This window comes from Eptesicus fuscus, chromosome 15 (genome assembly GCF_027574615.1).
Source record: "Eptesicus fuscus isolate TK198812 chromosome 15, DD_ASM_mEF_20220401, whole genome shotgun sequence".
NCBI lineage: Eukaryota > Metazoa > Chordata > Mammalia > Chiroptera > Vespertilionidae > Eptesicus > Eptesicus fuscus.
The window spans coordinates 73,866,065-73,882,039 of record NC_072487.1 but is presented as its reverse complement, the minus strand read 5'-3'; the positions used below and the strand labels follow the sequence as shown (position 1 = coordinate 73,882,039).

Genomic DNA, 15,975 nt, shown 5'->3' with positions numbered 1-15,975 from the left:
TTTCCAAATATCAACTAATTTTTTTTAAGCTTCCTTAAGAAACACACACACACACACACAAAACACCAACTTGTTTGTTTGTTTGTTAATCCTCACCCAAAGATATTTTTTTTCCATTGACTTTCAGAGAGAGTGGAAGGGAGGGGAGAGACAGAGAAACATCGATGTGAGAGGGACACATTGATTGGATGGATCCAGCTGGCAACCAAGGTAGGTGCCCTCGACGGGAATTGAACCTGTGACCCTTCAGTCCGAGGGCCGACACTAACCACTGAGCTGCTGGCCAGGGCTTAAAAAAAAAAAGAATATCTTGATGATAATTACTTTGAGCCAGGAACCAATTTTGCAACAATATAACAATCAGGTTAATATAGGAACTTAATCCAAGCTGCAAATAGCATTTTTCTTTTTCCAATGGGCCATTGTATTATGCCAAATTATGTCTATCCCTTTTCTATGAAAAAGGCTCTCTTTTTCTGTATAGACTGTCTTATCTAAGTCTAGCTTCCCCCCTAATGACCACACATTTAAATATTTTAAAATATGTTTTTATTGATTTCAGAGAGGAAGGGAAAGGAGAGAGTTAGAAACATCAAACATCCATGATGAGAGAGAATCGTGGACTGGCTGCCTCCTGCACACCTCTACTGGAGATGGAGCCCACAACCCAGCTGGGAATTGAATCGTGACCTCCTGATCCATGGGTCGACACTCAACCACTGAGCCACCCCAGCTGGGCCAAATGACCACACATTTAATAGGTACACAGTTTAGCAGTACCGTCTGGTTAAGCAATACGACCAACCTGACCCTAATGATCTTCCACTCATTATTCAAGTCAATAGAGATTGCCTCTTGCACACTGCTCAGGTCAAGGAGAGAATTAGGGCAGGTGGATTCTCATTCTTTGACAGGATAATCCCTGGATAATCTTGAAACCTACTTTGGGAAAAAACAGATGTGGTTCTAAATTGATCTCTCCTCATCTTTCGCAAATTCTCCCAAAAGCCCAGGGAGAGGCTCTGTTCATGTCCCTCAGAAACAACTGGTCTAGTTAAAGAGTGGAGCACAGATCAGAATTTGGTTCCAGTTCTTGCTCTGGTCTAATTCCTTAGTGGTCCAGTGAGTTTTGAGGTTGTTTCATAATCTTTTTGAACCTCTGTCCCTCCCTCTGTAAAATGGGGTGAAATCACTGTCTTGCCTATTTCACAAAGTTATTGTGAGGCCTAAACTAGCTCGTGCATATGCACGTCTCTAAGTCAGCAAACCACTCCATCGTCTGAAACCCTCACCTGCATTAAACGCCAGCCCCACACCCTCCGCGAAAGGGACACAACCCAGCTTGCGTCCTTCCTCTAATTGGCTGCGTAAGTTAGAACCTATGTTTTAAATCTGTTTTAAGACACAGATTTTGTTTGGTCACATGAAAATGCCTTAAGTAGGCAATGCTATAATTAGCTCCAGCTGAAGCCTCATTGCCTCAAGTCACTACCGCTGCCTGCCGTCATCTTTTTTCTTTAATAAACCCTCCCCCCCAAAAATAAAATAAAAATAAATAAACGCTTCCCTTCCTTGTCTCAGGATGGGCTTCTTGCTCACATGTCCTTTACAAAGGAAACTTCCCTGGCTGGCTGCCCGCTTCCATTTTAAGTAATTTTTCCTCGACTGTCCCAATTTCTTCTGGACAAAACAAAAAAAAGGCAGATGCCAAAAATTGCTGGTTCATTTCTAAAGAAAACTTGACCCAACCTGTTGTAAAGCTAGCAAGAGGCTTTGTATTTGATAGTCACGTGGCTTGGCTCACCCATCACCCACTGATAAGCACTCAAAGCTGACTTCTGAGCAAACCCCAGCACTTCAGACTGGTCCGAAAGGTCACAGGAAGCAGCTGCCAAAGTTTGATGTATTTTTCAACGCCTATTCCCGTGGCAGACGACCCATTCCTAACCCAAGGGCCCCCGACTTCTCTCTTGGCTTTGCTAGTTCTGCAAAACGGCAGCACTACTTTTTCTGTTCGTAACTAACACTGATATTGTTTCAACAGGAAGTGGTATGGGGGTTCATGCGGCAGGGTGTCTTCCTGTTGCCCGGTTATTTACAACAAAGCAGATTTTCTCTCTCTTGATACGTAAACCATTCGCCAGAAGACTAGCATGTACTCCTTTATAGGTAATAAACAAATACAATGCATAATTCCGAGCCTCAACCCTGTATAATAATTTAACTTATTCGAAAGCTAAAAGAGTTACAGAAATAGAGTCCATACTAAATCCCCACACCACAAGAATAAAAAAGAGTCCTAGCCCTAGCTGGTTTGGCTCCGTGGATAGAGTGTTGGCTGAAGGGTCCTGGGTTCGATTCTGGTCAAGGGCACATGCCCAGGTTGTGAGCTCAATCCCCAGTTAGGGGTGTACAGGAGGCAGCCGATCAATGATTCTCTCTCATCACTGATGTTTCTAACTCTCTTTCTCCCTTCCTCTCTGAAATCAACAACAATGTATTTTTAAAAAAATAAGAGTCCTGGCTGGGTAGCTCAGTTCGTTAGAGCATTACCCAATATGCTAAGGTTGCAGGTTCGATCCACTGTCAGGACACACACAAGAGTCAACCAGCGAATGCATGGATAAGTGGAACAACAAACTCAAAGTTTCTTTCTCTCTCTTCCCCCCTCTCTCTCTAAATCCAACAAATAAAAAAAATTTTTTTTTTTTAAATAGAACTTAGATCAGTCACAGAATCAAAAATCTTAGAACCAATGTGACCAAGGGGCCAGGCAACCTTTGGTTAATCAGAAAGGTTTCTTTTAACACGGGAAAGAAAAATGATCACTCTCTCCTTGTTTGCCCTTAGAAATTTACTGCCAGAAAAATGGATTAGGATCAACGTCAGATGTGCCTGTGCCGTGAATCACAAGAACATTGTGACTCTGGTTGAGCACTAAGCTTAGCGTAAACACTGAATGCACTCCCACAGCCAGATGCCCTGATGTGCCTGCAGCATACGCCAAGTAGGTGCAAAGAAGCAGAAAGGTAAACCTGGGCCCACACCTCCCTGAGCCCACACAGCATAAAAGACTCTGAATTTAGCCATACTATCTGTCCAAGTGACTTACTCCTCAGATATGTACAGGAAAACATCAACTCACACTACTATTTTGTGTAAAACTTACTTAAGTTTTATTTTTGTTAATCCTCACGTGAGGATATTTTTCCATTGATTTTTAGAGAGTGGAAGGGAGAAGGAGACACAGAGAGAAACATGATGTGAGAGAGACACATCGATTGGTTGCCTCCTGCACGGTCCCCGACCAGGGCTGGGGATGGAGCCTGCAAACCAGGTATGTGCCCTTGACGCTCTATCCACTGAGCCAAACTGGCTAGGGCTACTTAAATTTTTTTTTTAACTTGTCTCTATAAACCTCTTGGATTTAACCCATTGATTCTATTCTTACATAGTGTTACCCTTGGTCTTCTTCCCGGGCAGATCCTAAGTAGGTTAAACACCTTAGATGTTAATCCAAGATATCTTGGACATGAGTTAAAAACACTTTATGTACATACCTGGCCTACCAAAAAATTGGGTTCATTCTCTGGTATTTTACCAGATTTCTTCATACTTGGCTGTGAGATTCTGTACAAATGGGCCAAATGAACTAACTTAGAAGAAAGACAGGTGACTAGGTACACAGCGGTCCTCCCCCGGGTTGTAAATCAGGCTAAGCCACAGGTAAATGAAATATTCGGGAAAGGGAAGCTACAGCTACAAAGTCAGATGGAAAAACGTATCTTGAGAGAAGGGAAAGAAACAGCTTCTGCTTGAGATTCCTATAAAGAAAAGAGCACTGCTCTTTCTGGCAGGCCTGGAGGTGGGCCATTCTCCGGACCCCCTGCCCCTTGGCCAAGAGCCCACTCCCGAACAGGAGGAATGATATTGATATTCCCTCCTAGATATCACCTGCAACGCTGCAAGGGATCATCATCCCGTCTTCTGGATAAGCATGTCAATAGGAATGAGCCTAAATCAAGAGAGCTGTTAGTCCTCACCACCCACACCATCACAGATCTGTCTAAAACCCCAGTTCCCTTTTTTATTTTTCTCCCCAACTCCCACATGCTTCTGAGAGGAACCAGATCCGGGCCAATGGCTGGCATGGAAACCAGAGGGGAGGGAGGGGGGCGCTGGGGGAGGATGGATGCACTTGTCAGTGGTGGGCAGGGGGATGCATCAAGCTTAGCCCTGAGGTCAGGAGGTGAGGAAAGGCAGACTTCTGAGTCTTGGCCTCTACTTTGGGGAAAGCCGGAGCAGTCAGGGACTTTTCGCCCATCAGAAGCTCCCAGAGGGTGCCCACCTGTGCCCACGCAGAGCATTTCCCTCTAGCTTAAGCGCCCACAGACGTCAAGGAGCTCCACTCCCACCAGCACATAAACAGGGTACCCACCGGTCACTCCGGGGTCCCACCAAGACCAAGGGGCCATCCAGCAGACCTACTACGCTCCAAGGGGCTGCCCCCATAAGCCAGGACATTCAGACCTGCCCCCCCCCTCCCTCCCTGGACCTCCCTGTAGTCTGGGACGCGCAAGGCCCCCTCCTCGCCCGCGCGGACGGTGCGCGCCGCCTACCCGGAGTTCGCCCTCGGTGCGGTGCAATCCCAGGCGTCGCAGCCCCACGGCCAGGTCGTTGACACACAGGCCGCCGTCGCGGTTGACGTCGAGCGTCTGGAAGAGGCTCCACAGGCGCAGCCTGTGGTCTGGGCCCCCGCAGACGGCACCGCCGCACGGGTCCACAGACGCCGGCGACGAGGCGGACGAGGCGGCGGCGGCGGCGTCCGGCGGCGGGGAAGCCACGCAGCGGCACAAGACACTGCTCACCATCGGGCGCGAGGCAGGGGCGCCGGGCGGCGAGGAGAACGCAGAAGACACGCGAGTATCCTCAGACTTCGAGCGCGGGTTCCGAGATGCCGGCAAACGGGCGGGAGGGGCCGCTTCCGGGAGCCCCGCCTCTCTGGCCACGCCCCTAGCTCGCCTCCGACTAGTCACAGGCCGGGACTGCCACCCGGAGGGGCGGGACCTCTCCAGGGACTGCCCACATCGCCCTTGACGGCTTGGATCAATCGAGTGGGCGGGGCGATTCCGGCTCAGCCTGGGACCGATTCAAACTGAGGGAGGCAGGGATTGGCTGAACCGGGCCAAACAGAGGAAATCGCGCCGCTATAGGCAGAAGTCATGTGATTGGCAGGCGGGAGGCCCCGCGTCCAGTTCCCATTGAGTAACTCCGTTTGGACTTCAGAATGGAAGGAAGGGAGGAGAGGTCTTGTCTTCGGTGGGAAATAGGATTTGTGTGAGGAGTAATTGTGAGCTGCATCTCAAACCAGTTGGCGCCCGTGGGTGAAATTATAAATTAATTGCCCAACGGCCAAGCTGAAAGCACTAGGGATGCTCAGGAGGCCGGGTTTTGATCATCTAACTCTCTAAACTAATAAAATAGCTGAATTTAATAGGATAATATTCGTAATACTGCAGATTGAACGACAACGAATTTCCAATGAAGTTAATTAATAAAGACTCAGTGATCGGAGCACTCTGTAGAGACAGGCATACCTTTAGACCAATGATCAAGTCAATCCCAGTAAGTGGGCGTGCTCTGTAGCTGAGCGACAGATCCACAGAACCAGTGAGTGTCCTGCTATTGAGCCTCGACCAACCGGGAGGGCGGGTTCCCCCGGAGCAGCGCTGGGAGGCGGGAGGAGGGGAAGTGGGCGGATCTCCGCACACCCGAGCGGAAGAGGCAGATTCAGGAAGCCATTACGCCGCTGGCTGGCAGCGGCTGGGCCGGTCGGCGCCGGGCCCTACGCACTTTGCGTAACGGGGGGGTTACCAAAGGCCTGGTACTTGGCCTTGGCAAACTCGGCCTATCCCATGTAGGGGGGTGGGTGAGGGGCGAGGCTAAGGAAGAGAAAAAGGGAAATTGGACGGTTGAAGGGATTATAATTTCTTTAAAAAGAAGGGTGGGGAGAGGCCATGGCCGTCCCAGCCAAGAAGAGGAAGATGAACTTCTCTGAGCGAGAGGTGGAGATTATCGTGGAGGAGCTGGAGCTGAAGAAGCACCTGCTGGTGAACCACTTCAACGCCGGGGTCCCTCTGGCTGCCAAGAGCGCGGCCTGGCACGGCATCCTGAGAAGGGTTAACGCCGTGGCCACCTGCCGCAGGGAGCTGCCCGAGGTCAAGAAGAAGTGGTCTGATCTCAAGACCGAGGTCCGTCGCAAGGTGGCCCAAGTACGGGCGGCTGTGGAGGGTGGCGAGGCCCCAGGGCCCCATGAGGAAGATGGAGCTGGTGGGCCGGGGCCAGGTGGTAGCAGTAGTGGCGGTGGCCCAGCGGTAGCCCCCGTACTGCTCACCCCCATGCAACAGCGCATCTGCAATCTGCTGGGTGAGGCCACCATCATCAGCCTGCCCAGTACCACAGAGATCCACCCTGTAGCCCTTGGACCCACGGCTACTGCAGCCGCAGCCACGGTCACCCTGACACAGAGTGAGTGACCTCTCCTGCCCAGTCCAGCGTGCATTAGTGGGAAGGGCCAGCAAGAGATGGGGCAGCCTGGGGAAGGTTGGCTGTAAAGGGTCAAAGGTCAGATAGGAGTCTTGGAAGACTTTGAGACCTTCCGAGAGCTCCCCAGACAGAAATGATCTTGTTCTCTCTGGGACTTCCCCAGCACACAGTCTGGACTTCTGATGAGCTGGATGGCTCTCAACTGCGTTTTGCCGCCATTCCTGTCCATGACTGAACTGTGTGTGTGGTCCTTGAAGACAAAGACCATGTTTCTATCCTCACAGGACTTACTACAGGGCCTGGCACATACTAAGCAGTCAGAATATATTTGTTCAGTGAATAGATAGATGGGAATGATCATGCCCAAGCCACACACGGATTCTGGACAGAGAGACAGTCTGGGTTTTCGGTGTGGCAAACATTCATCAGGCGCAGTTGAGGAACCTCATGGTTCCTGGTGTTAATCTACTCATTCATTCACTCCTCAAACATGAGCATTTATTCTGTGCCAAACCCTGTGCTTGGCACTGGGATTACCAAGGTGTCCAAAACAGAGGCCAATTATAATCAGGTAGGACAGATAAGACACATCTGAGTAACTGCAGTGTCAGTTGGGAGAACATAACTCAGAGGAGAAAGGCGGGCTTCTTGGTTGATGGGGACACACAGCTGATGTTGGCATTGAAGGGTGGAGAAGATTCACCTTCCTCCATGCAGGGAGCCCCAAACAGCGCACCTAGAATCCTTTCTAAGGCTCTCAGCTGAAGAACAATGGGACTGGCTTGGGTTGAGCTTTTTAGTTCAGATAAGGGTTTGCATTGGTGTCCGTTAACTGCCTCTTGGTGCTAGGTTATAGACTGTACTGATCAGATCAGTGCTTCTCAGCGGGGCTTTGGGAATTGGGTGTATGTGAGTGCCATCCCCTGCAGTGTCATATTTCTCAAGGATATTGAGGTAGGAAAGAGGATCCAACACTGGCCTAAATCAGTTCTGGAACAGGAAGAACTCTTAGGTATTCCATTGATCAACGTGATCAGAAGACAGGGAAGCATTTATTGGACACTTTGCCAGCCCCCTCCCATCTCCTTTTCTGCTTGGCCCTAAGAGACTGGCAGTCAGGAAGGCACGGAAGGAGGTAGGACCAGTGTAGCTACAAACAGCGTATGTAGAGGTTCCCACTCCGGATGCCTGCTGTGTACCGGTGCCACGGGGAACATGTGACCATGCCTGTATTAGCAGAAGCAGCCGAGTGGGGTGGAATTGAGCACTGTGGACTCTGGTGTTGGGGAGAGCTGGGTTTGCTTCCTGCACCTGCTGAATAAGCTGTGTGGCTTTAGGCAAGGCACTCCATGTTCCTGAGTCTGTTTCCTCATCTCTGAAAATGGACATGACAGGACTTACCTCCTGATGTCATGAGGATTTGTTGAGCTAATGAGTGCAAAGAGCTTCGTACAGTGCCTGGCACATAGCAGGTACTCCAAATTTTTTGCTAGCATCGTTATTAGCATCTTTGCTTTTGCCAGATCTGGGACTGACCCTTTGGTTACCAAATAGATTTAAGATTCTAAGCCTGCTAGGTTCTAGATTTACTTAGGTATATGTATAGCTATAAAGGCAGAGGAGGCCTGAATTCCCCAGAATAGGGCTTAATACGGCCCATCCCACATAACCAGCTTCCCTCTTTCTAGAAAGGGACCTGACACTGCCTTTGCTCTTTCCACAGTCCCCACAGAGACCACCTATCACGCGCTGGAGGAGGGGGTGGTCGAGTACTGCACGGCTGAGGCCCCCCCGCCCCTGCCAGCGGAGGCCCCTGTGGAGATGATCGCCCAGCATGCTGACCCCTCGGTCAAGCCACAGGCACTCAAGAGCCGCATCGCCCTCAACTCAGCCAAGCTGATCCAGGAGCAGCGGGTCACCAACCTGCACGTGAAGGAGATCGCCCAGCACCTGGAGCAGCAGAACGACCTGCTGCAGATGATCCGCCGCTCCCAGGAGGTGCAGGCCTGCGCCCAGGAGCGCCAGGCTCAGGCCATGGAGGGCACGCAGGCGGCCCTGAGTGTCCTCATCCAAATCCTCCGGCCCATGATCAAAGATTTCCGCCGCTACCTGCAGAGCAACACGTACAACCCTGCCCCCGCCTCTGACCCTGGACAGATGGCCCAGAATGGACAGCCAGACAGCATCATCCAGTGAGGGCAGGGGTCGAGCCAGCCTTCTGCGGTGACTGGAGGACATCAGGTGGTCTTGTAAGTGGGTTCTGTAACTGGCCTTTGGCGAGGCCGGCCACACGGACAGCCCCCCCTTTAACAGACACACAGGAGGTCCACTGTTTCTGAGAAAGAAAGGAGCCTGGGAGGAGGAACTTGTTGGGGTCCTGAGACCCAAACTCTCACCCCCACCACTCGAGCTGCCTTGTTAAGAACCTGGTTAAGACTGGTTAGCGGGGGGTCAGGCACTGGGTGGGGGTGGAGCATGTGTTGTCACGAGCCTGGGCCTGTGACATGACCCAGACTCCATCTGGGACCCTTGTCAGGAAGGCTGTCCCTGGGGAATGATCACACAGCCGTGGTTCTGTGCTCAAGTGCCCCACCCTCAGGCGCCATCCCTTCAGTAAGATATTGTCAGTGGTGCTGGCAGAGCACAGTGAGATCTTCTCCCTCCCTTGGGAGGCAGAGTGACAGAGAAACCCCACCCTCCTCTCCTCACGGCGCCTCAGTTCTCAGGGGACTCTAACGCCACGCTCTTCCCCGCCCGCTCTGGGCACAGCAGGGGCCTTTGGTAGTGCCCTGGGCTGCCTCTGCGCCACACCTGGGATATGGCCCGCCGGGCTCAGCAATGCTGTGAGGGGTGGGGATGGCTTGGCCGCCATCTGGTCTTCCACTGCGTCCCGGGACAGCCCTTTCGTGGTTTGTCCCAACAGCTCTTGACTCAGCTCGAGCTTCAGGCTTTGGGTGCTGGAAAGTTTAGAGAAAGCAAACCGGTGTGGACACCTGTTGCCCCACTGCAGTGGGTCTGTGGTGACCTGCTGGCTCCTTCCAGAAGGTTTGCTGCAAGCCAGTTCTATTTATTCTGTCCATGAACCCCTCCTGGGAAGACCTCCAGGATCTCTGAGGGCCACTCTGGCTACGCCCTTGCTTCTTTCCTCTCTACTGACTGTACCTTTCCAAAACCCTGCAAGAAAACCTGCTCAGCATCACACCCTGGACTCCCTTCACACACTATTCAGAGCCTAGAGTTCTTTTGAGAACCCCGGTGGCAGGCTGGGTGAATCCGCAGGCCTGATTGGCCCTGAGTGTGTGAGGTGGGAGCATTGCTGACCTAAGATGTGGGACCTTTGATTTCTGTGCTTCGGAAGAGCAGACAGACCTCGGAGTCCTGAAGGAGGTGGTGTTCCCTGTTCTGCTCTCTCCCGTTTGTAGGGAGTTTACCCAGATGGCATTTGTCTGTTTCATCTTCAGAATGAAATCTATTGAATCCATTACTGAGACCTTGCATTTTTCTCCAGATCATTTCCCAGTTTGCCATCTTGCTGCTGGTGCCTTGACCACACATGACTGATGGTCACAACTCAAGGCTCCAGATCGCAGCTAAACAACGAAGGTGCTGCCCTGCCGGCATGTGCATTCAGAATTGCTCGGCTCACGTTGCAGTCACAGGAAGGTGCCCCCACAGGCAGTTGGGAGGTGACTCCTGTGCCACCAGTCCCTCCGTGGAGGACATGCAGGGCCAGCTGCAGAGCAATGGGGAGGAATCGGGCCTGTGAGGGGGTGGGTGGTGGAAGAAAAGCTCTCCTCAGTGTGGCTGGAAAGCAGTAGCCCCTGGCAACCTGGGCACCCTCCCTCCCAGGAGCCTGAGCGCCCCAGCAGGGTAGCTGCGGGGACTTCCTGAGGGTTTTTTATTTTGGTTTGGTTTTCCTCTGGGGTTAGCAACCTGAGCCAATATTGTGTCTGTTCCAATTGGGTATAAAGAGGAAAGCCTGGATCACTTAAACTGACTGGTTCTTTCCAGGTCATAATTTTAAATTAAAGAAATATCACTTTTTTTTTAATACCCATGTCTGTGTCTTTATTGGTTATATATAAAAGAGATGTGTGCTGGCAGAAAGCAGGGACTGGCACACTATGGCCCACGGGTCAAATCTGGCCCCTACCTGTCTTTGTAAATAAAGTTTTATTGGAACATAGTCACACCCCCTTCACTTATTCCATGTCTTTGGCTGTTTTTGTGCTGCAGTAACAGAGTCAAGCAGTTGTGACAGAGACTTTTGGCCCACAACGCCCAAGTATTTACTCTCTGGCCCTTTACAGAAAAAGTCTGTCTACTCCTGGGGTAGGGCAGTGTTTAGACACCGAGTGAGAATTGCTCGAAGTGTTTGTCTGAACATACCCATCCTTTGGCCTCATCCCAAACCCAGAAGGGACTCCTGGAGAGAGAGCTCTAAGAATATTCATGGTACATAAGCTCTCTGGGTGATTCTGATATTTCCTGGAGGTTAAGAAATTTGGCTCAGAGAATGGAAGAGTTAAACTCAGCTGAAATGCCCCAGGGAGAGCTGGTTCTCAGGAGTTTCTCCAAGCAGAGATTCTCATTTAAGATTGGCCTTTATTCTAGAGGGATCCCCGCCTTCCTGGCCATAGTCATCACTCTGTCGGGTATTTAGTAATAATAAAAACTGACTGTTATCCAGCCCTATTCTCCAGGTCTCATAAGCATTACCTCATTGACCCCTTGCAACAGCCCCATGAATTAGATACTAGTATTGTTCTCAGTTTGCAGGTGAGAACACTATGGATCAGAGAGGTTAAACAATTTGCCTAAGGTCACACAGCTACCTTATTCCCTGGGGTGGTCCATGCTCTTCACTACTGCTCTTACCTCTTAACTATTCTAACCTTGCAGCCTGTAGAGTGAAATCAGCTAGAAGTCATTTGAGCCTGACACTGAGGATCTTCTAAGTCAAAGGAGGAGGCCGAGGAGATGGTTTATGTTTATTATTCTTGGCACTTGAAAGGGAACACTGACCTCTCCTACTCGCTGCAGGCTTTGGACTTACTCATGTTAGGAGAGAAAAGGGGAGCCTGGCCAGTGTGGCTCAGTGGTCGAGCATCAACCTATGAACCAGAAGGTCAGGGTTTGATTCCAGGTCAGGGCATATGCTCGGGTTACAGGCTCTATCCCCAGTGTGGGGCGTGCAGGAGGCAGCCAATCAATGATTCTCTCTCCTCAGGGATGTTTCTATCTCTATCCGTCTCCCTTCCTCTCTGAAATAAATAAAAATACATTTTTTAAAAAAAAAAAAAGAAGGAGAAAAGGGTGCCCTGGCTGGTGTGGCTCAGTGGTAGAGCGTTGGCCCGAGCACTGTAGGGTCCCGGGTTCGATTGCCAGTCAAGGGCATGTACCTGGGTTGTGGGTTAATTCCCTGTAGGGGCAGATGTGGAAGGCAACCAATCGATATGTCTCTCTCACATCGATGTTTCTTTCTCTGTCTCTCTCTAGAGTCTTTTCTGGAGATCACAATGGAAGTTTTGTCACAAGTGGTTTGAGTCAGTTTACAATTACCATTTTCTCTCCTTCCACTCTCTCTAAAAATCAATGGAAAAACTATCCTCGGGTGAGGATTAACCAAAAAAAAAAAAAGGAGAGAGAGAGAGAGAGAAAAAAAAAAAGGGTAATTTAACAGAATTAAACCTACCACATCTTGTTGGTGTTGGTGAAAAGTGTCGCTTATATTGCTGGAATGTGGAGTTTTTCTTTGTTAAAGAGAAAATTACAGGCCCAAAATGGCGTCACTTTTGCTAAAAGCCCACAATACAAAGCTAGACTTAATACCTGATCTGACGGCAGTTTCAACCTCTCCCAGAAATGTAATCTTAAGCAATCTAGAATGTTCCGGTCAAGCATGGGTAAGATCGCCGGTCACCTGGGCCCTCTCCGTTCCCCACAGCCCCCACAGAAAGAAGAGGCACTCTGCCTGATAAAAACCCTTCCCATTCCCTTCCCCCAAAGGAGTCCTGGTCTAGAAATAACCCTTTCTTTTCTTTTGTGAATCGCTCCCTCGCCTCCGCCTTGTTCCTATAAAAACCTCCCATTTTGTACAACCCCTTGGAGCACTCTTCTAGTTGCTAGGTGGGATGCTGCCCTTCTCAGGAGTCACTTAGTAAAACCAACTAGATCTCCAAATGTACTCACTCAGTTGAAGTGGTTTTTTAATAACATAAAAGAAAATCCTCTAAGCCACGGAAGCTTGCTATTTCATTTTAAACTGCTTTGATGGACCAGACGTCCTTTGTGAACTGTATTTGACCCGGCGGCTTCTAATTCGATAGAGTTTGCACAACAGGCCGAGAGGCAGTGCTGCCTGGTGGGGAGCTGGTGGGCTCAGGCAGGTTTGGGCTTGAGATAGGCTCCACCTAGTCACTCTCTCTCTCAACATTTCGGGGCCCCAGTTTTCTCAATTCCAAAGTGAGGATGATGGATAATAGTACCTACCTGACAGGGTACAGAAGCACTATGAGGGCTGGATAGAAATAGGTACCATTTATTGAGCGATTGCTATGTCAGACACTGTTCTAAGCACTGGATGTATGAACTCCTTTGATGAGATCATGTTGGTAAAACACTTAGCCAGTGCCTAGAACATAGCAGGTGTGCAATAAACACTGGCCCTCTCCTCACTATACCGGTGTCTGATACGCCAAACGGGAACTAGGGAGTCTTTTTTTTTTTTTTTTTACAGAGAGGAAGGGAGAGGGATAGAGAGTCAGAAACATCGATGAGAGAGAAACATCTATCAGCTGCCTCCTGCACACTCCCTACTGGGTATGTGCCCGCAACCAAGGTACATGCCCTTGACCGGAATCGAACCCGGGACTCTTGAGTCCACAGGCCGACGCTCTCTGAGCCAAACCAGTTAGGGCTAACTAGGGAGTCTTTTCTGGAGATCACAATGGGAGCTTTGTCACAAGTGGTTTGAGTCAGATTACAAAGGCCGTGACCCAGGAAGTAGAGGGTGCGGGGCCCAGGGAAGAGAGACTGGGATTCAAGGCAGCCCGGGGCATGGGAGCCAAGGCCAGTACGGGGAAGAGCTGGACACTGGGAGGCTCTTGCTACAGTGCTCTTTTTTTAAAAGATATATTTTTATTGATTTTAGAGAGGAAGGGAGCGGGAGAGATAGAAACACCAATGATGAGAGAGAATCATTGATCGGCTGCCCCCTGCCCACCTCCCACTGGGAATCGGGCCCACAATCCAGGCATGTGCCCCTGAGTGGAATCGAACCCAGGACCCTTTAGTCCTCAGGCCGACGCTCTATCCACTGAGCCAAACTAGCTAGGACCAAGTGCTCTTAAAGAGGTGGGTTGAGCAAGTTGTGAGAAGCTGACCTGCCACCTGTCACAGAAGTCCATTAAGACAATAAGCCAAATCTGGCCGGTGTAGCTCGGTGGTTGAGCATCCACCCATGAACCAGGAAGTCACGGTTTGATTCCCAGTCAGGGCACATGCCCAGGTTGTGGGCTCAATCCCCAGTAGGGGGTGTTCAGGAGGTAGCAGATCAATGATTTTCTCTCATCGTTGATGTTTCTCTTTCTCTCTCTCTCTCTGAAATCACTATAAACATAACTTTTTAAAAAAGACACTAAGCCAAAATGAGAGGCACAGTCAGGCCTGTGATCACTTACTGTGAAGCTATACGCAAGAGGAGAAAGTGGCAGCTCCCCAGTGTTCCGTGCCCCACGGGACAGCGCCAGGCAAGGGTCAGATGTGTCGCAGATGGGGAGTCACTGCTGCGGGAGCCCCCAACGAAACACGCCTGCTGCTTTCTGGACTTGTGTGTGTGCTGGGGGTGAGCAGAGGGGGAAGGGCTAGGAGTGGAAAAGTACTGAGTAATGAGTCAGAGTAAAGTCTTCCCCCGCCCCGGCTCCCAATAAGTAGGTCTTGGCAAAGGAACCTGGGGAAGGCTTTGCATTGGCACCTGGGTAGGAATGCAGCTTGGCCAGCCAAGGGGCCTCCTCCTGGACTGTAATCCCCTCAGAGACTGCAGAGCCCTGGCTGTGCCCCAGGCTGTGTGGAGCGGGCGGTGCCCCGCTGGGAGGCCTGTCATGTAAAACCTCTGTAACGGCCTATGGCCGGGCCTGAAAGATCACACATGGGTTTGTGCCAGGAGCTGGACTTCTCACAAGTACGTGCCAGGTCTTTGGAGTCCGCCGGCTTCTTACTTACTGGCTGTGTGCCATGGCATGGGGTCATATAATTTCCCCAAGCCTTGGCGTCCTCATCTAGAAATCCCTCTCTAATGGGGCTGATGTGAGAAGTTAAGTTAGTGCCTCTAGAACACGTAGCATAGCTTGGAAATCTCTCTGAAAAGACAGCCTGACCCTGGAGACATTCTAGACAGTTGGTGGAAGGTGGCCAGGGGGTTTCTAGGAAGAACAGGCAGGGACACACCCACTCTTTGGTTAGAGCTGATGAGCTAAACTCGGTACGGACATTTACAAAGAGGGAGGTGGTTCTGGAAATGGCCTGTCCAGCATAAGCGTGTGCTGGAATGTGCCAGTTCTCGCCAACTCAGGTCACTTTCTCCGCCCGCTTCTTCCCCCTGGCCAACACCTGGGCAGCCCTCAGGGCTCAGCCTGGACATCACTTCCTCAAAGACGCTTCCAACCACCGGCCAGCCCGGTAGGCCCTCCCCTGCGGTGCACTCACACGGCTCCTCGAACGGTGTCTCCCTCTCATCCCACGGGCACGGGCTTGGTTTTTAACTGATCCCCTCACTGGGAGCCGCGTGGCTTCAGGGACCTCTAGCCCAGCTCTGTGAGTGGCATCTTCATCTCCCAGTTGCCCAAGCCGGCAGCCCACTGCCTCAGCCCCACATCCACCAGCTGTGACTCCTCCTCCTGATATCCCTCAGATCTCTCCCCACTCAGTTCCTTCTTCCCCAGTCCAATCTCACCCCCTCTCTCACCTGGGTTACCCACAGCAGCCCCCTCACTGGCCTTGCCTCCAGGCCCTTCTGAGGAAGGTCTTCAGGCCCCACTGCCTGTTGATCCCTGGAGGGGGAGGTGTTACTGGCATCCAATCTCTTGACTCAAAGCTATTGAAAATGGAAGTAGCTTCAATGGGTTCTTTTTCAAAATTTAGGGGAGGTCCCAAATTTCCCTTGCCTCCTGATGGGTGGACTGGAGGGAGTCCTCACTCCCCCAGTGACTTCCCTTAGTCTCAGGGGGAAGTATTAGCTTCTGAACGTGACCTACAGAGGCCTTTCATGCGTCCCACCTTGTTCTCTGGTCAGCCACACTGGAAGTTTACTTCCTTGTCGATTATATCAATAAAACTGGAGAAAATTTCCCATAAAAGGAAAAGAATAAAGTTTACTTTCCTAAAGATGTCAGGCTCTTTTTCTTCCCTCCAGACCTTTGCCTTTGAGGT

At 50.8% G+C, this 15,975-nt stretch overlaps 2 protein-coding genes across 4 annotated transcripts in view; one reads left to right on the top strand and one right to left on the bottom strand.

The window, feature by feature from the left end:
* SLC25A25 (solute carrier family 25 member 25) overlaps positions 1 to 4,959 on the bottom strand; it is a 33,575-nt gene extending 28,616 nt beyond the window's left edge. For both annotated transcript variants that reach the window (XM_008152582.3, XM_008152584.2), the window contains exon 1: positions 4,620 to 4,959. In XM_008152582.3, the coding sequence (XP_008150804.1) occupies positions 4,620 to 4,871 (252 nt within the window). In that variant the 5' untranslated portion in view covers positions 4,872 to 4,959. The remainder of the gene's footprint in view (positions 1 to 4,619) is intronic.
* A 761-nt stretch (positions 4,960 to 5,720) lies between these two features.
* NAIF1 (nuclear apoptosis inducing factor 1) lies at positions 5,721 to 10,597 on the top strand. 2 transcript variants are annotated; one of them, XR_003612893.2, is made up of 3 exons: positions 5,721 to 6,528; positions 8,270 to 8,795; positions 10,055 to 10,597. XR_003612893.2 is itself a non-coding variant. In XM_008152588.3 (2 exons), the coding sequence occupies exons 1-2, from the start codon at positions 6,018 to 6,020 to the stop codon at positions 8,740 to 8,742; spliced, it is 984 nt and encodes a 327-aa protein (XP_008150810.1). In that variant the 5' UTR covers positions 5,721 to 6,017; the 3' UTR covers positions 8,743 to 10,597. The 2 variants fall into 2 exon arrangements, 1 of the variants encoding a protein (XP_008150810.1); XM_008152588.3 differs by having other exon boundaries at positions 8,270 to 10,597.
* Positions 10,598 to 15,975: the final 5,378 nt, after the last annotated feature.